At 35.7% G+C, this 26,693-nt stretch overlaps 1 protein-coding gene across 1 annotated transcript; it reads right to left on the bottom strand.

The window, feature by feature from the left end:
- Positions 1-524: 524 nt before the first annotated feature.
- LOC121423976 (hippocampus abundant transcript 1 protein-like) lies at positions 525-26,693 on the bottom strand. Its single transcript, XM_041619531.1, has 11 exons — positions 26,442-26,693; positions 21,560-21,649; positions 17,400-17,462; positions 16,189-16,316; positions 15,047-15,161; positions 7,980-8,198; positions 3,999-4,112; positions 3,373-3,444; positions 2,254-2,464; positions 1,827-1,987; positions 525-788 (listed from the first exon to the last, which is right to left on the bottom strand). Exons 1-11 carry the CDS (start codon positions 26,532-26,534, stop codon positions 558-560), a joined length of 1,497 nt encoding a protein of 498 aa, XP_041475465.1. The 5' UTR covers positions 26,535-26,693; the 3' UTR covers positions 525-557.

The following is a 26,693-nucleotide window of genomic DNA, read 5'->3' as shown; positions in this document are numbered from 1 at the left end:
GAAAGCCCAAAATGTCAAACTTTTGATAACATTCTATGTTTCTTACATGTATTTTTACCATTTTCTTCCCTCATGATTTATTGGTGAAGAAAAAAACAACACAGCCCTAATTCCTAGACAGTCCTGAATGATTTTAGTATCATAAATGCTGAAAAATGGAACCGGGACTCTCACAGATTTTTGTCAACATTGGCTTTCCATAGTTTCGACCAGAGTTTGAATTTAACCGGAGTTCAGAATACGGGCCTCTGTCTTCAAGCACCCTTACATGCTCATCATGTAAGCCAACCATCCTGGCATATTTAGAATCATTGCACAAAAGCCACTGACTGTAATACATCGAACCTGCCACATGGCAACACAGCTGACATTTAAAGGGCCACATAGATCACGTAAGGATAGCATCTGTGTCTGACGCATCAAGCAACAGCGATGAGCAAATGAAGCAGGCAAGCAGGAGAAATAAGATTGCTCTGCGCTCTGTCATGTCAGAAGATCTTAGGCAGCCTCAAAGCGCTGTTGTGTTTGTGATGATGTACTAGCACAATCTGGTATCCTCAAGGATTTAGAGGGTCCACTGCCGATGGCTCGATACCGATACTGTCCTCGTCCGTTAAGAGAGGTACCGAGATGTCGTCGACCGGGGTCTTGAGGGCGACTAACTGGAGGGACGGGGATTGGGGCGGGGCCACGCTGGGCTCCTGGACGTTTGGCAGGAAATAAGCAACGAGGAGCGAGATGAGGACTAGAAGAGAGCCAAAGACGAACGGTGGTCCTGGCATGATGCTCTGTAGAGGTGAGGATGATAGGAATAGGCATGTTGATTAGATGAACAAAGGGATATAGATGCTACAAGCACAGAAACGGATAATTGTTGTGTTATTATTTTTCAACTTCACTAACATCATCACCAGCAACTTCACCGTCCCCATCTTAATCTTGTTCCATTCTTATTTCGTGATATTCATCATGAAAAACATTAGCAATAACTCCATTAATACTGGCAATACTATGAACATGATTTGACATCAAAACCATTCAAATCATCAATGCCCAAATAACCTTGATCATCATTGTTAAAGGGGAAGTTCACCCTGACAAAAAGTTTATTGTCAAAATAGCAGAAAAAATAATGAAAAAGATTGCAGGTTTTAGAAAAAATTATCAAATAATTAAAAAGTTATTAGAATTTCAATGATTTGAATTGTGACGTCATATGCGAGCAGCATTCCTACATAGTGAATGGTAAAAAATCAATGAAATGTAATTTTCTCAGAAAATTGAACATGGTTTTCACTGTACCTTTTGTATATCAATAGACAAATCATTTTACACGCGATCATGAATAGGAAACAAAATTAAATCATCAGGAACCATACAAAATTTGAAATTTGTGCATTTTATATTACATAACAAATGGGGCAGCTGCTTGTTTATGACGTCACAAATCCAAAAATTTGAACTCTAATAACTTTCTTACTCTTTATCGGATTTTCCTCAAACCTTCACCAATATTTTTTATTATTTTTTCTGCTATTTTTACAACAAAGTTTTCTTCAGGGTGAATTTCCCCTTTAACTTACATTGTCATCGTCATTACCTTCAGCAACCGGCATCACCATCATTACCACTATCATCATTACCACTATCATCGCCACAATCACCACCACATCATCATAACAACCTCCATCACTACCATCACCACCACCATTACCACAACCACCAACACCACCACCATCATCATCACCACTATCACTATTATCACCACCACCATAACCACCATACCCAACTCCACCATTATCCATACCATTCTTCACTCTCCTTACCTCTTGCATGGGGTTCTCCATCACACCCTCCTCCTTTTTATCATCGGTATTATCATCAATATCTAGGTTCACATTGAAGAAATAGAAGATGACACCGAAGAGAGCCGGTCCTAGTCCTGTGCACAGACTGCGTATCCCTGTTACCATACCTTGTACCACTCCTGAAATAGAAAAAAATAGTATTCAATAGGTGATTATTAACAGAATAATGACTCAGGCACATGTTTATCTTGGTCCGCGCAGTGTGATATAATTGCACTAATTCATGACCTATGACCTCACACATAATCATAACTATCGACACTACAAATACAAGTGCTATTCCCATCTTGTTTATCTTGGTCCGCACAGTGTGATATCATTGCACTAATACATGACCTTTGACCTCGTACATAATCATAACTATCGACACTACAGTTATTCAAACCTTGTTTATCTTGGTCCGCACAGTGCGATATCATGGCGCTGATGGCTGGAAAGTTGATGCTGCAAACGCTAGCGATGACCCCCGCAGCCCACATCATCCACTGCTGAGAGGCGAAACCATACCACATCAGTTCTAACATCTCGCACGTCAAACCAACCATAATCGTGTGCTTGTGACCCAGGTTTCGTATTAAAAATCCTAATAATAATGTCTGTTCAGATATGAAAAAAGAGAAAATGGAAAGAAAAGAAAAAAGGGATATTCTGCAATGATGAAGGCTTGCTGGGGAAGTCTAATCTTGTAGATACATATGAATCTTATAAACTTATAAACTAGGTGCAAGGAACATGTTGTCTCTCCAGTATATGAATTATACCTTTCATTTTGAAGGCACTAAATGAGAAATTATGTACCAAAATAGGGATATTTTCTGAATAAGATAACTTGTAGTGCATGCATGAATTTACCAAGACCAAGGAGCCAGGTTATTGGGATTTAAGGTTGAAATCAAGCACTGAATGAGCGCAATGATTTTCAGCACATGCTCAATTGTACATACTGTACACATTGTACATGTACAGTACATGGTGTTTGTGACACAGTTTGAAAGAGCTTGAGGAATGAAACATGATTAATTTCACTTTTCTGAAGAAAGTAATATGAGGCTTATTTGATTATTAATAGTTTATACGTAGATGAGTAAGAAGAGTTTGAAAATATAATGTCATAACCAAGTTGCGCATAAAAATTGGTTGAGATTTATTCCGGATGCTACGACCGTGCATAAGAAAGGGATCACACATTAGCAGATCTTTTGCTTTCTGTGCTAATTTCCTTTCACTAATCTCTTAACGAGAGTGGATTCAGATTTATATGTGACTTTCTACGCAAATCGTTTCTGGTATGACTCAGAATTGATTGTTTTTACTCTGCAATGTGTGAACAATTCAGTAAGTATCCCATCACAGAAGAGAGTCCATTCTTATCATAATTGAATCATATTTAATCATTGGGATATCTTACTCTTAAGGTCCGGTTATCTTTTTTGTGGGATGCACTGTATGAAATATTTTACAAGTCTTTAGAACATGTAAACATAGAAAATGCAATCATACTTACTTGAGTAAATACTGATAATACTCCAACTAAAGCTATATATGCCGGAACTTCCGCTGGTGAAAAGTCACCGACCTGTTGGTGTATGAAAACATTTATAAGAATGTAAGCACAAATAAAGATATAGAATATAGAAGAGCAACAGTGAGAGAGTAAATAAGGGGGGGGGGGTGTTGTTAAGAAGACATGATTATTCAAAATGTGTCAACATAATTTATATTTAGTTGAGATTTAGATATCTGTCCATCTTCTTGGCATTATTGTCAAGTCAAGAAACTGTAAATGGTATCAGTACATATCTAGGAGTAACAAAAATGATATTTTGCCTTATACCTGTATAAAACAAAACAGTCATTAAAAATAGGTTTTAAAAAAGGTACATGTAGTCATTATTGCTGAGTTTTAGAGTTCTATGCAATTCTCTTTGTTTCATCATGAATATACATGTAATAGATTAGTACAGGTCACTACACAAGAGTCGATACCGATAAAAAGTGCTGGAATTCAGTGATACAAGTAACTGAGCTCTCGGTTGATCAATCGACGTACTTTCTCTGGCCTATAATAGTAACTTTACATGTATAAGCGCAGGTTTTGTGAAACAGGGTGTAAATGATATGTAGACTTACCATCCTAAGATAAAGGAACATACATGAGTACTGGCCTGCCTCAGGTAGGTAGGATAAAAATACTGCTATACATAACATTAATACGGTGTAATCTTGGCCGGCTTTCCGAAGTGACTGCAATATGAAGATGAAAAAAAAGAAGAAAAATGTACAGTATGTATACACAGAGAATTAGGCCCCTATTCTGAAGTCGGGTTTAACTTGCATGTAGACCATGGCCTAAATCTGTGCTAAAATTATGGGAAGCCAAAAGTGTCAATTTTTTCTATTAAGTTGTATGTTTCCTATGTTTACTGTGCTCATTTCTGATTCATTGATGGTGAAGAAAATCATCTATTTATACTTCCTAGACAATTATGAATGATTTGAGGACAAAATGAGCTGAAATATGATACATGTATCTCTACTGTTAGTGATTTATGTAACAATTGGCTGTCCATACTTAATCCACAACTTTAAACCTGAGTTTTAAGTTAAACCGGACTTCAGAATACAGGGCTTAGGCTATAAATAGTTCTAAGAGGCAAGTCGGGTCCTGGGCCCTTTGCATATATGGCAACTTTGCCATCCAATGGTTACTTTCATGGAGTCCTTGCTTTTGACTGGCTGATGAGCATCATTACCATGGTAGATACCATTGGACAGCAACTTTTATGCAACAGGCCCAGTAATCCAAACATCTATCAGATTAGAAGAATTCTGATTGGTTCCTCGTCATTGTCTTGAACAACATGTGCATGTGACAAGGATCTTGATTGGCTATTGTTACCCAAGCCCAGGTGGGTGTTTCATAAAGTTGTGCATAAGTTACAAGCAACTGTAAGAAGGACTGGTGATCCTTTCTTAGGCACTAGGGGTGCGTTTATCCGCCACTTTTTTACCCTAGAATCATGATCTGAATCATGATTCAAATCATGATTCTGCAGAATCACGATTGCGTTTAGTCGAAATTGAATATAATCATGATTAGAATCACAAACATGAAACACGAAAAAAGGGGCGTTTGGAAAGACGTTTCTGCAGAATCACGTACGAAAATGTTCGAATAAACGATATCGTGATTTGAATCATGATTCTATGACCTCACTGTGTCCGGCTACTATCGGTTTGACTCTTGCCAAGCCCAAGGCGCTCTATATGCTCACTGTATGTACATGATTATGTACTATGCATGCATTTCTTGTCATGTTCAAGTTCTGTGTTGGTCATCGCATCGTCCACTACTTTTCATTATTTGGTCATGTCTTCAACTTCAAGTTCTAGTAAATGAATTAACTGGACAGACAATGATCTCAGCTGTTGTGTACCAGTATCAATATCAAATTGGATCTCCGCTGAAATTCACTTCCAAACACCATGAATAGAAGCATATGGACCCTATATGATAGAAGTAAACAAAATGAGGTGTAGACTGAATTCTGGATGCAAACTGCGCACTAGTGATGCGCACTGGATTAGCCCGAATCTGAGGAGAAACAGCATTGGAATGAAGGTCGTCTAAACGCTGATTCTGTGATATTGTGATTCATGTTTGTGTTTTGAATCATGATTAGAATCATGATTCTGGCTTGAGGTCGCATAAACGCAGCCCAAATCCACACCAACGAACAGCTGGTGCGTAATAATTTACCTGAAGAAAGGATCACCAGTCTTTCTGTAAGTTGTTCATATTTTATACACAGCTTTATAAAACACCCACCTGGGAGGGGAGAAGAGGAAAGCTTTGAAAAAGTCAATAACTTCACTCTCCTTTCAATCCCAAGATCCCTTGGGGGCTTGTTATCTCCCCACCCCTCCATTTGACTCAAATTTGATTCATTTCTTTTTTATGGAAGGATTTTATTTTCTGGAGGAGGGGGGGGGGGGGGGGAGCAGCCGGGGAGAGGCTGGGGTTACATGACTGTGTGCCTAGGGATTTTTTTTTTTGAATTCTTGAAAAGAGTTTGCACACTGATGACCCTTCTACATGTACATAAATGTAATATCTCTGAAAAATATAAATTATGCATTTTCATTGCAAGTTTTGCAACACATGATTGAAGCAAGGTATGTTTCTGCAATTATGCAGTATCAATCAAAGGTGAAAAACTCATCACTTAGACCTCTTTTTAATATGGCAAACTGCATACAGTACATGGTAGTAGTCATTGCATATAGCTATTTGCTTTAACTGGCTTGAAAGTACCATATGGTATTGAATTCTATGCATATTAGCACTTAAACTTTCCCTCAAATGGAAATAAGCAGCCTAGTGTTCACTACAGAAGTCAACCATAGAAGGGAAAACATCAAACAAGCAGTCATTCAGAAAATTGATTCTACATGTACATGGCTTGAATTTGATTGATTTTATTTTCATATGATTTACCTTCACTTCAAATGGACATGTATAATATGTTCCTTATTCAAACAGAGTGTGACATGTACATGTAGATGGGTTGATTTTATGATTGATTTGTATAAAATGAAACTGGCTTTTATTTTACTCAGCAGACCACATGATTCAATCCAGTGGTGAAAACAGGTAGGGGCACATCCCACCTGTGCCCCCCCCCCTTTAAGTGCCAAAAGAAATATTTGTTTAGGGGAATATGTTGTGCTTAATACACAATCAAGGACTCTTTTTTTTGCTTGAATTTTTTTTTCCCATCACCATTAATTTTGGGAGTGAAAACCAAGACCTTTTTTTTTGGTTGGGGGGGGGGGAGGGGCTTGTTAATTTCTTCTAGACAAAAATACCCCCCCCCCTTTGGAAAATCCTGGATCCGCCCCTGCTTCTATCTAAAATCAACTGACGTGTCATTCTATGAGGGTTTCCCCATTCAAAAGATGAGTCATTAACAGTTCTAATCCAAGACACAGTATTGCTATGGGCTACACTAACATAGTTTCCTCTAATAATGCCTATCTGGAAGCTATGAAAGGTCATGGACTTGAGATCAATCAATGTGGGGATTCTTAATCTTGGCACGTTACTTTCATGGGAAACATATCAATGTATCAAAAATTCAAAAATACATTTAATTTGAACATTACCAACAAGTACAGTACATTTTTAAGGGAAACTCCCAGGTCCCTGTATCATACAAAAACTAAATAATTACAGTACTAACTTTATTAATATGGTACACGTAATTACCAGAGAAACCTTGATCTGATGGGCGATTCCATGCTACATTTAGCAAAATCAGCCATTTTCGCAACATTTTTCAACCTACTTTCTAAATAAACGAGGAACTTAAATTTGTTTTGTGGCAATAATAAAGTAATGTACTACTGGATAGTCATATAAAAAATGACAAGGAACAAAAATATGCTGTCCATGGGTGAATTACATGTAGCTCTAGGTGAAAATGTTGCGTGTCGTACGTGATATTTTTTGAGTCCCGTACGACGCACAACATTTTCACCTTTAATTCCTCCTTAATTATTATCTTCTTTGTTGGTAATCAGTTTTTCACATGACTACCCACTGACAATTTCTTTTTATAGCTCAAGCATTCAGCTCTGAGATCAGAAATTGTTGTTGAAATGTCCTGTATATATGACAAGATCATGTATCGAATTGCCCTGATTGGATGTTGAGCTCAGGTACCACAGTACATGTCGATTATTTTTATGTAATACAGGAAGAAAAGGTCTATTGCAAAAGATTTTCTCTTCAAATGCCATCACAGTATGACCCCAAACAGCTAGAATATTAATGACCGAACACTTGGGTACATTTCCATACAAATTTATGTGTGCAGTGCTTGTGACTCATGGCAAAATGATAGTATTCTTAAATCACAAGAATAATTACATTTCTCAAATTTTATATGCAGTTTTACATGAAGTTGCTATAAAAACAAATTTTGTGTAGCAGTCAGATAAAAATTTCCTAAAGATCAATAATGTACATGTACACTAATTCCTAAATTTTTATACAACAGATGAACTTTTTGAGACACTCTAAAATAATAATCTTAAAGTTCCACTTACCGTGAATGGGTCGGCCTGCTCCCATGATATTGAAGCACCCCACGATGCTCTTCGAACCTTCTCGGGTAACGATTCGGGTACGGCTACTAATATGAAGAGAACATCGCACAGGGCTATTGCGGTGGCAAGAAATACTACAAAGCTATCCCCATATATCGTGGCTAAATACGTCCCTAACGCTGGACTTGTGATGAGACTGGCTGCAAATGTCGCTGAAACCTGTAAAATGAAATGGAAAACAATCAACAAATTTTTTTAGAAATATAACTTGCAGTTCTAAAAATCAGAACATTTTACGATAGGACTTGGATATTTCATCAAAGATAGTCAGTTGTATCTTACGGTCACCATAGAAACAGTCTGATAACTGTTCTTCTCAGCTAATCAAAATCAAGGGAAAGGTTTGAGCTCTGACATCTTGCCAGATGACAAATGTTGATGAAAATCTCTCCCGTGGATACTATGATTGTGCAAAATAACTTAAGTTTTTGAATTAGAAAAAGTTGTAACTAAAAGTTACAAAAAGTACAAAAAGGTGCTTTAACTTTGTTCCCATTTAAGTCATACTGTAGTACATTTAGTGGATGTAAACACACCAAATCCAAGACAAACATGATACAATACATGTATGTAAATTATGTACTACTTCATATCATACCAACCTCCGCAAGTTTGAGTGCATTTCTCAATGATACTGCGTTCGATGATCAACATGACAAATGCATGTTATTCAAACACCAACAGAAATATTGTAAGTTTGCTCTTTTCAATCTCTTGTGCCTTTTAATATTTACATGTATGTTTTTTGTTCTTGTACTTTTGGCAATACATATACATGTGCATTCTGTTTGTTTTAACCATTTTCATTGAAATATTGTGTGAAATTCCACTTAAACTACAAAACAAAAAGTCAAAGGAAGTCAAGGTCATAGTTTAACCTTTAAAACTGACCTTGCACAAAGTTGACATATGGGCAATTCCATGGAAAATGTTCACTTTAGAGAAAAAATGAAGTTTAAGATTTCACTTCAGCAGTCAAATTTTCTTAAAAAGTAATCTATAAAGTCTCAATTTCCAATAGAAAAATCGCAATATTGATAAAATTTAGTAGTTTTTTCCATCATCAAAAAAATAGAATAGTAAATTGCAAAATGTAAAAAATGTGGCTATTTTTAAACAATTCATCTTTCCTGTCTTTACTAAAAGCAAACAAGGTCCCAGAGGTCTCTTTTAACTTTTGAATAGTTGATTAATGTTTAAATCAACAGAAAATAATCGTTAAATTTTATGCCATTCATCAATTTTAGAGAAATCTGTCTTCAGATTTGTGTGATTTCTTTACCATTATCAGTGTCATGTCCGTTACGTTTTTCACTTAAAGTTTTCACAGCTTACAGGAAATTTGTCTAAAGGTACTGCAGATTCAGATTCTATGTTAGAATTAAACCCCCTACCATGTGTAGCAATCATTTTCCCTTACCACTTCTCATTTTCATAAAAATGGCGTAACGGACATGACAATTCGCGTAACGGACATGACGCCTTATATATGGCAAAAGGCAGCATTCACAAAAACAAAATATTAGGCTCAGTGTCACAGACTGAGGTCAGCCTCAATTGTTTGAGGATAGCTGAATGTAATATTTCCTAGAATCTGCATGTCAAGCTATTTTTAGAAGTTGGTGAATGATGAAAGTTCAGCTCTTGTTCTGGTAGATCTTTCTGAGAATTAACGGTATGCCACATAATATTAGGATAAGATGCAGCTTGATCTGGCAACATACTCAGATCACAATCTGCATCATTTGTGTTTGAACAAACATTTGATTATCTTAGGTTTTTGCACTGACAGTTTGGAGCATTATAAAACTCCAACTTGTGAATTCATGATCATTGATGATATTACTTCAAAGTATCTGACTTTCATCAACCTCTACATGTACTTCTTCAGTGATGGCATGGGCTCACATTTAAAAGCAAGTTTGTATTCAGATATATGTGTTACATGATGTAGCTCTATGAATCCATGAATCTGCAGTGGCACTTTTTTGCAGTATCACAAAGCAAAGGGGCCGTGGAAAGAATGTGGCGCAATCAATAAATTATGTCATCATAGTAGTATTTTGGTCAGCCATAATCATGATTTGAATGATGTATCTTCAATTTTACACAAGCAGCGCGGACAATACAACAAAATTAGATACAGCCACATTTGTCAGCAAGCAAGATCGTACGATTTAGAACATCCAAGATTTGATGAAAGGATGATTATACTCAGGATGATAGTTATTTTGAATGAAAACAAAAAATCTCAGAAGCTATTTACAAACATTCTGATTACCTTTCAACTCATACATAATCGATAATGAAAAACCGGTTTCCAGGTACTGCTATTAAATTTTTATTAAAATACTTTTTAATACCATTTTTTGTAATCTTAAAACTGACATTAATACGAGTACATGTTCTTTATCATACAATACATTCCATAATATGTTCATCTTGGATTTATACAGGTCTGGTACATTTTGTTTCTTCTCACAAAAAATGAGATTTGGTCTGCTCAAGGTGCAGTAGTGGTATGATAAACATTGTATTCAATATAAAATTATCACTTAGGCTATAGCTATTAATTTAATGATACCTGCTAATAATATCTACATAATTTTCTTTAGAGTGTTAGTAAAGGTACTTTGCTGTTACATAATTACTTTCATTATTCATATTTCTTTCATTTTCAAACTAAGAAGTGCTGATGAAGTTCACTTCATAAGGGTGTCATGTCCGTTACGCTAGTATATTATCAAATATTAAGGCGTGAATAAAAAATAATCTTTTCTATCAACTTTTTCTCCTTTAATTAGGTGTGGTGGATGGTAGTAACTTGAAAATACTCATTAACTGTTGTTAACCGGTGTAAAATTAATTTTTCTAAATATTTTTTTGTTTTATAAATATTGTACAAAAAGACCCCCTCTCAAATTGCAAAATGATAAGAGATATTACAGATTACTAGTTATGATATGTCTCTCTAACCTCTAGCCTTAACATGTAAACAATTAGACTTGTACCATATCTTGTAATAAAATAATTATATTCGCTTACAAAAAGTGGACGAAACTGTCATGTCCGTTACGCTTCGTGTGTCATGTCCGTTACGCTACATTTTGAGCTAGGAATACAGAATGCACTGCAAAACTGTTGTTAAACACCATTTTATGGATAGAGCATGATCTTAAGATTAAATTAACACCAACGTCAGGTGCATGCAATCTAAGAATTCACAGGAATTTTGATAAGCAATAGGAGGTAAAAATGCTTCGTCCATTTCGTGTCATGTCCGTTACGCTCACGAAGAGTGCAATTTCTCCGCAACTGTTCAACGAAACGATTTGAAATTTTATGTGTATGTAACAGATACTTAAATGTGTCTGATAAGCTTAGTAACAATTATCAAAAGACTGCTAATTCTACTGTATAACTCTTTGAATTACAAAAACTTGTCTGAACGTCATGTCCGTTACGCTGGAATTGACCATATCTACTTTCTCAACAAGAAGATCCGTCTTATCTCATACCCTTTTCATAAACCTATCCTCCAATTAGCCGCCTAAGAGTAATACGGATAATTCAATAAAAATTGCGTTCATAAACTCCGAAAATAAGCCGCATTATTTTTACGAGCGCCCGTCCTGAAAAAGGCGGATAATCGCCATGACAACTGGACACGCCCCCTCCGATGCGGTTGTGTTGGAAAAGGTTGACCTTGTGACCGCACCATGGCAATTATCCGCATTATTTGGAAATGCGTTCATAAACTCAAATTCTTCTCCCGATGCTGCTATTATGCGGATAATAGCAGCATCAGAGTAATGTGGATAACTCTTGTCCTCCTCCAATTTTACGACCAAATTATGCTGCTATTAGCCGCCTAATTCATTTTAATGGGGTTTATGAAAGGGGTATCAGATTATGCAGCTAGAAAGGATATCTTGGCTAAAAAGGAAATGTCAATTACAATTATTTGCACCCAGCTGAGCAGGAAGAGCTCTGTATGTTCTAATGTAATGCTAACTGATTATTTGTTTCCATTACATTATGATTCTATCGATGCACATGTAGTACATGTACAATAGCACACATGAAAAATACAGAGAGGCAAACAATGTATTGAAAGATCTACATGTACATGTATACAGCACCCCCACCCCCAAAAGAAGTTTCTCTGTTTAAAGACCCATTCATAAACCCTCTCGGGGAGGGGATACATGTAGTAAAACCCGGAGGGGGGGGGCAGTCACATACATGTATATCAGTGGTACGGGGATGTGGCGCTTTGATGGCTCCCTTTCTCATACCCAATTTTCAGTTCTCTAGATACTCCGAATGACAAAATTTCAGTTCAGTCTGGGCGAGCCGCCCAGCCCTGCCTGCAAGACCCTCGCTATGAGACATCTCAGTTCCCCAGCCCTGCCAAAATTGTGTAGCGTGAATACCGCATGCCAGAGATGCACGCACAGCCGCTCCATGCATGGCTAGCGCATGCAAAGTGCTAAGGTGCAACGTCTGCAGTGCCGCGATCACATTCCCGAAGACCGTTTTCACATCACGCGGTATATAATTAGCTCCCAAGACCCTGTATTTTACACTTTTAGTCAGTTCCTTAGATCCCCATTACATAGTTTTGTGAGGCACACCCCCCCCATCAAAAAATAATTTGAGTGCCCCCCCCCCCGTTGGAGTAAAACTTCCAATACCCATCCCACTTCATCTCAAACCATCTCATGATTCTTAAAATGTGATTAAGTTCTTATCCTTATTACACTACAAAAAAATACATCTTATATTTTCCTATGCAACGATGTGCATAAAATGCATTGTTCATCTGTGATAAACACTATTAAAAACATTATAATGTACATCCAAGGAAAAGCAACAGTAGCCCTATTTAGCACTTGTTTAAGTGACAGAGATAGACAGGTTATAGCCTAGAACATGTATGTACATGTATATGTAGATAGAATTCTTTAGATTTATCTGTGTTCAAAAGTTTACTTCCACCACAGTAACCTCACATGAGGATTATCATATCCTGTGTACATACATGTAAATAAAGCTCTAATAGACGCATAGTAATATAGGAAAGGAAATTAAAAAGGAAAAAAGGTACATACACATTATAACAACACATTGCTCTAGAATATGATACATCTCCATTAATATCAGTGAGCATTTGATAGGTGCAATACATGTGTATATATTTATATAAAGTGTTCGCTACTGTACATGTATGTGCTTTAATATAAATACACGTACATGTATGTACTGCATTGGATTACACATGAACATGGCCTTCATATACATGTGTATTAACAGTGCAATTTAAAGTGTAATGTACATGTACATGAATACATGTATGTAGTTCTCAGAATAACGGACATTCTGAAGCCCAGTGAAGACAACATACATGTACAATGGAATTACAGTACATATACAATATCACTTTTGGTTGGCACTCAAATACATTTGTAAATGTATTCAAGTATAAAACTACTGTAAACATAAGACAAGTGGAATGCCCGGGGAGCGGCACTTTCATTGACGAGTGGATATCATGCGCTTCCAGGATGGGGTTTCGAAAAGCACCCTAAACACAAGATAAGTATTCTCCATGTTCTGAAAATGCACCCCTTAACAAGCATTGCCGTGTGAAACCCTACCCTTATTGGAAACAAAACAGTACCCTTGACAAGTATTCCCTTAATTTGACTCCCTAAACAAGTACAGCAATACATAAGTTTAATGGCCCCAGCGATCCTTTTTTTAGTAATCGTCCAAGTATTGTATGCACATTTGAGTTACAATTTATAGTTTACATCAGAAAAGCAAACAACAAACCAATAAATAAAATTGCACTTCACTTTGTATTTGATTTGATTTCACGAAGATGGGATGAAATATCAAGTTAATCCTTTCAAGAGATTTCATGACTAACTTATGAATACTTGCAGATAAACATGAATGTTGCGTCACAGGTCGGCATGGCAGGACTTTCACAGAATGAAAATATTTTCTTCAGAACTACATGTACAATGCATTTTTTTACTATGAAATATTGAATATGAGGAAGAAGTCTCACATCGGACTTATACTGCCTAGAGTCTAAAATTAGGTGTGACATGGAATCTTGTCTCTTAATGCTGCGCTCTCCTTTTTCACACATGGCAAGGCTTATTTCCAAAATACTGAGATCCACAACATGAATAGATCTCAAGCTCCCAATGAACTCAATTTGATGAATTGTTTTTCAAGGCCTACTTAAGAAGGTTGGAAATAGATATATGGGGTATTGTGACCCAGTTGTGACTTCCAACTTTGACACAGAGGCTCATGGGTTCAAATCCTTGCCAGGACATAAATTTCTATGGCAAGAACTTGGGTACCTGACATGAATTTATTCCTTGAACGCTTCCATGCTGTAAAAGGCTGCTGGGCGAAAGCCGAGGAAATAATATTCAAGTCCTTTAGAAGCACGTAGGGACGTTATATAATACAATTTGATTAAGCAGTATATATAAAAGCTGAGTTATTACAAAGTTACTACAAGGGGAAGATCGGTATAGTTCATAAGCCGCATAATGAAACGCTCGGGAAGAGGGCCCTAATGCACTGAGTAAGTAAAGACGTTTTTTTACCTTTGCAAATCGCGATATGAGAGAAATGGTAAAGGGGTGAAGGAATAGACAATTTTTACATTTTAGAATTTGTTTTTCTTCAATCTATTTTCTTTAATTTGAGATGAATATATTTCAGAGGTTTCTGGGTAAAAAAGGAGGAAATATTCTCATGCACCGTCCTTGAACCCTCTCCAAATTCCTCTCTCTCATTTTGCCATATGTTTTATACACAGCAGCATGCCGATGTACGATGGTTTACTCACTCAACGCTAGTGGGCTTCCTTCACCATGAGCATTTATCGAGCGTTTAAAAAAAATCGCCGAAGTGTCCAATCTTCCCCTTGTATCTTTGGTTATCATCATTATTATTACAGATGTTGGTTAACTTACCAGTCCATATGCTGAACTTCTTTCCGAGTCTGGTGTTATGTCTGCTACATATGCAAATATTAACGAGAACGTCACTGACATTACACCCGATACTGACAACATAGCAAAGAACCACCTGCAAATTAAAACAAGAAAAATCATCATCTCTTGAACGATTTCATTTTCAGGAGCAAAAAGTTAAAACGCCAATGGAATCATTATCAGGAATACTTATGAAGTAATAATACAAGACAACACAAAACCATGTATGTAATAATAATAATATGAAGAAGCAGCTTGGTCACTTGTCTGTTCCTGTATGACAAACTGCCCTTTCAGTGGTAAAAAAATCTTAATTTGAATAATGATTCCAGTGAAAAATAAGGCTAATGATGAACTCTACGCATGTGTGAAACCAAAATAGAATCACTAACGCTAATCACGAATTCAAATTCTACTCCTGAGGTAAATTCCTTCAAGTTTCACTCAAATTACAGTGCAAATTTTACGTGTGAAAGGCTTGACCTCAGAGCTTACATGTCCTTTCAAGCACTTCCGTAGAAAATACAATTGTCATGCACTCATTATATCGATGAAGTGGTTTGACACTAACGCCTTCGCTCAGGAATTTGAATTCAAAACACAGTTTTCGAGTGAGCATATGAAGGGTTCGATGATTCTACAGACGAATTGCAATCATCGATACAATGATTCAAGATTCACATGTGAAAAGTCCCAGAATATGATGGCACTTACTTTCTGAAATTGAGATTTTAAGAAACTAAATATATGAAAGTGCAACTTCTCATAAAAACAAAGATATGCAGGTATTCATGTATGGAGTTTTTCTTTCTACTCGAGGGCTAGAATTGCTTTCAATGCTGGCAGTTATCGAACACATAATATTGTAAAATCCTTTAAATTGTGATTCAGCGAATTCAATGACAAACAGTATTCCAATCCATATTTTTTTCGTTTTACAACTTTCTAAAATATGAATATTATATGCAATTCTGTTATATCAGGAAAATACTCCCATTTGTTTCATAACAAACTACACTAAAACCATTATATTAATTTAATATCAAACTGTGGTCAATTTGAACATCAATGTGTGTACAATGTATACAATAAAATTGAAATAGAATGAATCAATTACTTACCAGGCACTAATTTTCATAAGTGGAATGGGCATACAGGTAAAAAACACAGTTAACAGGAGAAAGGATTTACGTCCCCAGACATCAGACAGCGCCCCCAACATTGGGGCACTAAGGAATGCAAGAAACCCCTGGTAGCAAAGAAAGAGGAAAAAAAATTGTAAATGATTTTTAATGCCAAAGAGAGAGAACAAAAACAATACAGAGTAAAAATAACACTATCGTCTATAAGGAGTTGAAATTCAATATGCCTCTACTTTTTCAAAATCTGAAACTGAAATATATTGGCCCATACTCTGAATTTAGGTTGGATTTTTAACTCTGGCCGAGAGTTGCCCAATGTGACTCAAGTCTAGGAGTTACTGGTTGAAATTGTCAGCTTATTTTGCACTCCATTTATTTACAACTACATGTATATGAGAATAGAAATTACTACAGTTTTCTTTAGTATCATAGGCATAGAGAGCTAACAAAATGAAAATAAGTATGTAATGCAAAGCAAAAATAAAAAAACACTTGACATTTTGGGGCTTCTGTAAATTTTAGCACTGAGTTATAGACCATAGTCTATTATCAAGTACCTGAATTAATAATACAGAAAATCGCCAAAACATCAAATCTTCACTCACAAACATGAGCTACAAGTAAAAATAGCACTTGATACCCCTAACCATTGTAACTTTAGTCAATTTGCATTAAGAAACCATTTTCAAAATACAATGACCTCTGTAACCAACCTGACCTACATTGTATGACCTATAACCTCAAAACCACTGATCACTGACCACAGGAGGGGGAAAGGAAAATGCATTTAAAAATACATGTAGATCTACTGGAGACAACATTAAGGTACCATTTGATCTGTTTGTAATAATGTGACCTTTGACCCATGAAGAATAGCTCTACACACTATGATTGGATAACACAGCAGATAATTTCATCAATTAATTGAGTATCACACCAATGAACAATATTCAAGTTCCTTTGATTACAGGCTTAAAAAACCCACTCCTAATATAATCATGGAGGTAAAAAAAGATGCTATATCATGGACACCATACAAGTCAATGTTTCATCTATATTGCAAAGATATGATAAATATTGGCATAAGAGTATTAGGCTATCATCTACATGTACTAGTATTTGTTCAAAGCAAAAATCTATGATATACTGTACATCTGTGACAACTCCTTTTTTTTCAACCAATGACTGACCTTTACACCCTGGACAAGTCCATTCATTAAAAAGGTATGCTCTGGAAATGTCTCGTGCAGCACCTAAAGAACGAAAAGAACAAAATATCGTCAACTTCGACTACAGGATATATCTTCTTTCAAGAGCAAATTTGTGGAAAAAGTAAACCAATATCAGAACAATTGCCCGGATATCCTGATATTGTGTAACACTTTTGATCCATTTCCTTCAAACAAGGATGAGTATATTTAACCATTATCTCAATATCATAATTAGACTCATCTGAGTCCTACATGTATGTTTTTTACGAAAACTGATTTTTTTTTCAATGTTCATAGAAAAAAAAATCATCAGTATAGCCCATGGATCAAAGTCATATCTGGTCAATTCCATTGTGACTTATGGGACATTTGATACTTTTTTCCACATAACTGAGGTGCATATCTGAAATAGTAGCTGCACAAACATGGATTTACTTTATTAAACTGTAAGAAGAATATTGAAACTTACTATATACAAAAATGTATGCTTTCAGCTTGGTTGCATAGGGTGCTATATCGTCAGAAATGTCATTGTGACTTATGGGACGTCAATGGACCACACAAATTGAGCTCTTTTGTTCAAAGTGCCATATCTATCTCAGTTTTATGACAATGTTTTTAAATTTGGACATGGAGATTAACCAGTGATAGTGCTCACTAACAGTGCTTGAATTGGACTTGATTCATTTCATTTGTTTCAGTAATTGTGTGCAATCGTGTGTGACTTATGGGACAAGTGAACGTGACTGATGGGACCCTATCTAATTTCATGGAATTTATATTTCCTCTCAATGACTTTTTAAGTCAAACTTAATTTCAGCATGAATAAATATTCCCTAATAAGATGACACCTTTAATAATTCATGCTATTGTGTCAGAAATAAATTCAACAAAGGGCAGAAATATCTTTTTATGCACTTCATTTATATAAAGGGAACATTAACGAAAAAAAGCTTCCTAGCTTGTCATCAAGTTTTAAGAACTGTAATCAAATGTACTTAAAATAATCAATAAACAATTACAATTATAAATATTTAGCAAACAGATGAAAAATGAACAATTAGAAAGAATGTAAACACTTTCCATTGTGACTGATGGGACATAATGATAGGACATATTTGTTACAGATGGGGCAAATAAATGTTGCTTTTCTCTATCTGTCTCGTACAGTATGGTATTAAGAAAATGACCTTTACAGTGTATACATGTAAGAAAATTAAGACATTAATGCTGTCATGAAGTATATCAATATTCTTGTAAATATATTCTCTTTTGTGTCAAATGCTGATATTTTTCATTAGTTGTTGATGTTTATGATAAAACAGATGGATATCAGTGCACAGGCAAATTTTTGACAAAAAATATTAAAATTTTTGCATAAATTCTTTAAAAAAAAAATTATTAACTGGACTGTCTAGAAAACAGTTGCAATCGATTTCTACTATCTAAACTGCATGTATATGTATACTTGTATAGTAAAAAGTGTATTCATTTACATGGAAGATTTTACCATTGTCTGTGCAAAAAATATGAAAATAATTGATTTTCATGAAAAATCCAAGATGGCCACCAAAAATTGCCAATTTGGAATCCCATGGGACACGATTTGACAAAGGGAACATCAAGATTCATTAATGGACTTCAGGCATTACAAGAAATGTTGGTTAAAAATATATCATGGGGGTGCACCCTATCACAACTTCTTTTTTTGCCAGCTTCTTGGGCTGATATGTCATCTCTTTCATAGAAATTCTAAATGTCTGTAGTAAAGGACATCATTTATAGAGTACCAAAGTGATAATGTCAGTTGTCATGGTGTGATGGCGGCCTGGTTCTAAACAAAATAACCTGGGGCTGTTTCATAAAGCTGTTGTAAGTTAGGAGCAACTTTAAGAATGACTAGTGATCCTTTCTTATATGCTAAAACATTGCCAATTTATGATGACATTTACCACAAGGATCATCGGTCGTTCTTAAAGTCGCTCTTAAGTTACAAAAGGCTTTATGAACCAGTGCCCTTTTACGACTCTCAGAATGATGGTAACAACCAGGGACAACACACATCACCATTTTTGCAAACACAAATGTGTAAGACGATCATGCAGCTGCGACTAGGTTTAGAACCGGCCGATTCGATGTTCATGACATTGTGACATCACACTTCGGTCCTCCTTAAATGTGCATGTTCCTTTCTATTGACAGGTGGCAGGAATGATTCTGAGAAAACTTGATTGCAAGCTTCTGAACAATTTTTTTTGGCATTTACAGGGGCTTTAATAGCTCTGCTCATGGTAGCCTTAAATGCATCTGAGGACTGGTGCTCTTATTTTGACAGGATCCAGAGGGTCGCTCAACTACAAAATTTGTGACTGATGGGACATTGACATAGGTTTTAATAGTTTCCATGGAACTACATGTATATACCAAGTTCACATCATATGTAAAACAGTGGATGCATACTCCAAGGGGACAAGAAAACCAAAAGAGTGATCTGGACCTAAAAAATGAATAAAAGCTACATGTAGGGTGAAACAAACCAATTTACCTGCACTCAGCTTTGCATTTTAGCGATCATATTCAGTTTTCTCCTTCTTTCTGGACTGGGCACACAATGCAAACTTTTTTGTTGTTGTTCAATGCACTGCCTATGATATTCAGACTGTTTTTTCGGACAGTTAGTATACTGTTCTCCAGCTTTTAAGCATTCTTGTCTCTCTCTTTGCTGTCATGAACAGCTTTAAGGTGGCATGGTTTAAGAACTGTATATGTGACTTATGGGACATGTGACTTATGGGACTTACATGTATGTCCCCCCAGTATAGCTATTTCAAGTCCAATACAGATGCAGCTTGATTTGTTGAAGCAAGCATCTACTATGGTAGATAAAAAAGTCCAATACTTGTCTGCAGGAGTCTATGGCAGCATATGAGGGAAACTTAATGCTCAAAACTGTGACTTATGGGACATCAAACATACACACCTTGAAATGTATTTTGTGCCTCACAGTTTAACTGCAGCTGTAAAACAATACAGCTAATGCTAAATTATTGCTTGGAGGTCACATGGACAGTGGAATTTTTCATCAGCACTCTTTGCTTGCCAGGAGCCAGGGATGGGTGAAAGTTGTAAATTTTCTATGAAATCTTAGTACCACAATGCAACAGAGTGTACATTGTGTATTTTATGAATGAATGAGGGTATAGTAAATATAAGTGTGTTTTTGTAAACCTTAAACTGTATACTTATAAACAGTATAAACAAAATTGCTCAGAAAATAAATTTTTGAAAATGGAAAAATGCAACATTTGGCTGGAATTGACCATCTAACTTTTTTTTTTAATTTCCCAGCATCCCTAGGACATCTTTCCTTTATATTTAAAACTTTCATATTTTTTTGCTGAATAGGCCTTCACATGTATGTGCTCTGCCTCTATCAAACAATAATCCTCATAGCATGCAAAATTTTCTGTCCATGCAAGAATTGTGTAATCACTCTATTCTTGAGAATGTGAACACATAAATCCTACAAATACAGTATGTAAATGAACGAATAATAGAATAAATAAATCATGGAATGAACAAATGACTGAATGAATGAATAAATAAACAAGCAAATAAATAAATAAATAATATATAAATATTAATAAACAACAATCCACAATATTAAAAAACACCAAACAATGCATCTTTTTAAGAGAAAAGAAAAACCTTGAAGTTATTATTTTGGAGGTTCAGAGTGATACAAGCAGGTACTTTAATACTGTACCACCTTCAATCTCACTTCCCCCATCAAGAAAGTCAAGTACTCTATACATGTATGACATCACACTACCAATTATTAAATCAAGCACAAGACCACTTTGAAGATATATATGGACACATTATTGTATCCAAAGGATCCTTTCTTTTGCTTCATTTCACCACTTACAGACCATGCAATATATCTTTGGTCATAGAAAAGCTCTCAACTATGAAGTAATGTACAGTCCTATGTAAAAATATGCTATACATAAGACTTCATGCATAGCAGTCTTTAAAAAATGTGGAGCAAATTGTGATGCTATACCAGGAAAATCATTCCCTGAACTTAATATTTAAATACAAGAGTCATAAACATAAAAGAAATTCTTGTTTCTTACCGTGAGCATCGGGGTTGTTAACAGTCCCCATGAGAAGAATTCTAAGAAAATGATGATGAGAGCGTGGTACAGACTTGGTTCACCAATGCCCTGTGTAGAGTTTTGGGAGGGGACAGGAGAAAAGAGAAAGCAAGACCAACTTTAAATAAAACTCTCATGTGAATGATACAAATGTATTAAAGGGAACCAAAACACAAGAAGAGAAGTACATGTAATCTCATTGGATAGAGTAAAATGAGAGGAACAATTTTAAAAAGTTTCATCAAAATCGGTTCTGAAATAAGCAAGTTATGGAAGTTTGAAAACTCTTGTTGTACTTACTATGTGGATCCTCAAATTGGCAAACATGCTTCAAAATGGCTGTTTTTTTGGACAACTCTCCATTTGTTTTGTACACATATTTTCCCCTGTATTTTACATATTTCACATTATCTCCTCCTGACCTTGACATACATGGTGTGGATTATATTTTCCCATGACATGCAATTTGAAAGATGAGGAAAATCTGAAAATTTATGTACAAAACAAATGGAGAGTTGTCCACAAAATCAGCCATTTTGAAGCACGTTTGCCAATTTGAGGATGCCCATAGAAAGTACAAGAGTTTTCAAACTCCCATAACTTGCTTATTTCATAACCGATTTTGATGAAACTTTTTTAAATTGTTCCTCTCATTTTACTCTTTCCAATGATATTACTTCTCTTCTTGGGTTTTGGTTTCCTTTAAACTGAACTAAACTCAATTAATACCGTAGCAAAAATAGATAAATCACAAACTACTCTACAATCTACAGTATATGTATGTGTACATACATGTAGTTTGGGGCCCCATTTCATAAAGTTTGTTAGAATAAATTTGCAATACCGTAACAGTCGAAGCTACCCTGTATTGAAATCGTTTCATTTCATTGGCGGATACATGATTTGAAATAGAAATTGTGCATTTGTTATCATGACAAGTCTGTATCAATGAGAACCTGGGCTCTGTAATATGAAGGTTTACAGGCAATCACTACATTCCAATGACCAATCAATGTTATTTTTCCATACATGTGCACAATGTTCAAAACACTGACCAGGAACCAATTACTGTTGTCTACAATTCAGAGACTCGGTTTTAAGGGGAGTGAGAGTGATCACTCGCCTCAGCAATTGCTTTTAATAACAAGAGTGTATAGTCAATGAATTAAACTGTTAGAGTCAACCTTGAAACCTGATTTTCTGTCAAGGTTTTGTAAATAACACTCCTGTCAGGTCCCTATGCTATGCTCGTCCAACTCTGGTTCCCTAGTTATTCCTAAATCTGTGAAGACATGGGGGTTTGGGCATTTGCTCACGCTGGCCCTGTTCTATGGAATGATCTCCCCCTGACAATCCGTGAATGCACGTCCATTGATACATTTAAGCGTTACCTTAAGACTCGTCTATTCAATGCTTCCTACTCTTAATTGTTCCTAAATCTATTACTATTTTATTTGTAATTTTTCTCTTTCGTTATTTCTTTCTTCTTTCACTGCGCCTTGGGCACTCTGCCGAGTGGATTTGGCGCATTACAAATCACATATATTATTATTATTATTAACGCACAATCATATTGTAAGCAATAACACACTTGCAAGAGATGAGATGTATAAATAATGCATAATTGATCCGCTGTTTGTCTCCTTTGGTTGTGGGTTGTATTAGTGTACGTTCATTTTGAAATCAGACAAAAGAGCTCCCCTTGTATGTCAAACAAGAGCGCTTTGTAGTGCTCCCCTTGAGTTTTAGGAGAGCTTTTAATTGCTCCCCTCGTAATGATAAAACCGAGTCCCTGACAATTCATAGCAAACCTTTATGCCACAGGGCCCTGAATTACGCTTCTACGACATCTGTGACAATGAAATTTCTGCACAATCTGTAGATATTACATGTATGTATTTTGAAGTTCTGATCCAAAAACTCTAATTATAATCCTAACTCTAATCCTACATGTATGCCTTCTGAGATATTAAGGCCAAAGAAATTGTAGCAATCCTGAGCAAATGTTGTGTCACCTGAATTACATCCTGTAATAGATGGTTTCAAAAATCTTTTGTGATAGAACACAACTTACACAAGTACATGTATTCATTTGAAGTTATCAAATCTTAATAATATTTGTCCCATTCCAGTGTTCTGAAGTTCTAAACCGAAAACTCTATCAATCCTAACTCTAATCGTGGGCAAGTCCAAGAAAAGGTCACCCTAGAAGGCAAAATTTCATCTTTAATTTAAGAAGTTATCTTTGGTGGAGTAAGAAAGCCTAAATGTTGAATTTTAAAATTTCATCAAGAAAAATGTGATAATATGCATATTTATGCTAATTTGGGGCACCTAATTTGCATAATTGGTAAAATGGGCGTTACGTATGGGACAATTATAAAAACTCATAGAAAATAAAAACAAAACTTGTGAGATTTAGTAATAGGTGGGACATGGACCCCCTAACATCTTAATACTCATGAGGGAAAAAAAGTGGTGTCATCTAATTAATTATGCAAATTAGGTCTTGTCCAAGGATGGAATGTCCCATACGTAACATTTTGAGGATGTTTTTTTAAGTTATTTCTCATAATACAATACTTGTATTGTTGCATCTCTGGGAAGTTCTAATTTATAAAGTATGAAAATGTTATACCACAAAAAGTTTCAAAAATAGAGTTTACTTTTCAATTAAAAGTTAATTAAAAAATTGTTACGTATGGGACAACATGTTACGTATGGGACATTTACACACAATGTCAATGGGGAGATTTGTGTACAAAGTGAATTGAGAAAAACAAAGTTCAAGAGTGCTCTAAATAGTGATTATTTACCTTTTCTTTAGTTTTTAAAGACTGATTTGTTATAAATACTGATTAATGAAAACAACTGAAGCGAAAAAATTGTGAAAATGGAAAAATATGAAAAAAATAAAAAACAATAGAAATACATAAGAAATTCATGAAACCATGAAAAACAAGAAAAAAAATGTTAAAATGGCTTATTTCCTTTTCAGTCATATCAAATATGTCTCAATAGAACATTTGAAAAGACAGAAACTCTTTGGTAATTTCCATATTTTAAATTATTTCAATTTTTTAATTATGGGGAAAATTGTGTACGTTCTCTATGGGGACAAAATGTCCCATACGTAACTGTCCCATACGTAACATGTCATTAATTTGTTTAATTAGAGTCTGTAATTAGAGGGATTTGACTTATGACCTGAAACTTGCCTTAGATATACTAGAGTATTGTGAATTCTATCACACTAAGTTACAAGTTGTCAAATGAAATACTTTCAGAGAATTCTCAACTTGAAAAAAATGTTTTAAAAATTGTCTTTTTTCTGCGTCCCATACGTAACGGCCCATCTTTTCTCTCTAAAAGGTCAAGGTCAAGGTCATATGTCACCATTTTTTCCATGATTATTCTTCTCCTAGATGTCTACCATCATGAGGGTATTCAATCTAATCAAAGTCAATTAACACTATTTTTCAGGTCATTGAAGCCTCTGAAATGTCCCATACGTAACGCGCGCGAATTCTTGGACTTGCCCTCCTATGCTTTCTATTAGGCTGTAAAAAATTGTTGCAGGAGCAAGTGTTGTGTTCACCTGAAATACATCCTGTAATTAATAGTAACATTGTTTCAAAAATCTTACATGCGGGAACACAAGTATTAATCCAAACTGATCAAATCTTACGATAGAACGAACATGTGCAATCTCGGCAGCGATATTTCCGGCAGAAGCCACTTCCCTAAGTTACAAGATTTTTTGGGGTCATCGATTTTTTGGAGTCCATAATTAGCGAGGGTCATAAGTCAAATTCATGGGTTTTACCCCTGGAATATTTTTTTGAGCAGCAAATTGGATCTACCGTGTGTGCAATACAATAGCAGGTATGTTCATGTATCTTATGCATGCAAGTCCTCTGCCAGTGCGGGTCCCTGAAGTTTAATATGGGGAGGGAGTTGAAGTCATTTTCATCCAATATTTAGATTCGTCCGATGTTCGGCGACTTCTAGATATTCTGATCTGCACGGTGATGTTAATTAATACGATTTGTGAGCGGTTGTTAGTGATGTACGTACAATGTTTCTTCTTCTTCTTGTTTCTGTGATAATTTGGCATGCCGATAATTTTCATAGCACTAACGTTCGCTGAAGAGTGTACTGCTTTTGAAAGTGAACGAACAAAGTCATTGCAATGTGTAACTTATTACTAGGAGCAGCGCACAATTGATTTCTGCTGTCCATCACTCAGTGACGGCTTGCATGGCTTGTTTTACTATCAGCCTGATAGGCGTCAGCTGCCGGCGCTCTGTTAATAGGATTAGAGGCGATGGTGTTAGGCCCAACAGGAGGGGATTCGTTAAATGTCCAATTCATAGTAGGCCTAGGTCCATTTTTTTTATTAATATTATTAATTGTTATTGTTGTTAATTATTAGTACTAGTAGACTACTACTGTCTAGGCCTACTCTAACTTTGTCTTACAGTTACACATGTTTATGTCCAACTTTGTGTCACAAAACTCACAATCTCTGCCTGGGTTATCTATTGCTTTGGAGAATGGAGAAGATCATGATTATTACTCAAAAAATTCTGGCATTATCCTGGTTTAAGTCACCACTACATTCACTGCCGTTTATTTCATTTTGAACTTGGACCTCAGCGGAGCGGTGGTGACTTCTTTCCTCTCCCATTGACTTTGCACACAAACGAGAAGAGAGGTGATTTATTTCAGGATAAGGCCATAATTCTACTAAAATTGAATTGTTAACACTTTAAAACAAGGATGGATACGAAACAGCACAAGCACCAATCACCCGATCATGAATGAAATGAAAATGAGTGATGTCTGAACTACAACGTACCGTTCTCCCACCATCTTTTCTCTGTTTTGAAGAAGTCCGGATCATCGCTGGCCGTTTTCTCTTCTTCGGCATGTTTGATTGACTTTCCAACATTTAGGTATTATCTTGTTTTCATCTGAGAGCAAGAAAAAGTAATAAAAATTGTGATGTTTGTCACCTCCTTACGTTCATTGTTGTTTTCCTTCGCATTGCATGTTACACACGATATGCATGCATTATGCATTTGACCTCTGAGGCATGTCACTTCCGGAT

This window comes from Lytechinus variegatus, chromosome 11 (genome assembly GCF_018143015.1).
Source record: "Lytechinus variegatus isolate NC3 chromosome 11, Lvar_3.0, whole genome shotgun sequence".
In the NCBI taxonomy this organism is placed as follows: domain Eukaryota; kingdom Metazoa; phylum Echinodermata; class Echinoidea; order Temnopleuroida; family Toxopneustidae; genus Lytechinus; species Lytechinus variegatus.
This window is presented reverse-complemented; position numbering and strand designations above follow the sequence as displayed.

Bases quoted from the DNA above. Each gene is read 5' to 3' on its own strand.
- LOC121423976 (XM_041619531.1), bottom strand. From the start codon at position 26,534: ATGTTGGAAAGTCAATCAAACATGCCGAAGAAGAGAAAACGGCCAGCG. The intron at 17,463-21,559 runs GTAAGAAACAAG...TTCGTTCTTTAG, and splicing joins TAACAACCCCGATGCTCACG to GTGCTGCACGAGACATTTCC. The intron at 15,162-16,188 runs GTAAGTAATTGA...TTTAATTTGCAG, and splicing joins CTTATGAAAATTAGTGCCTG to GTGGTTCTTTGCTATGTTGT.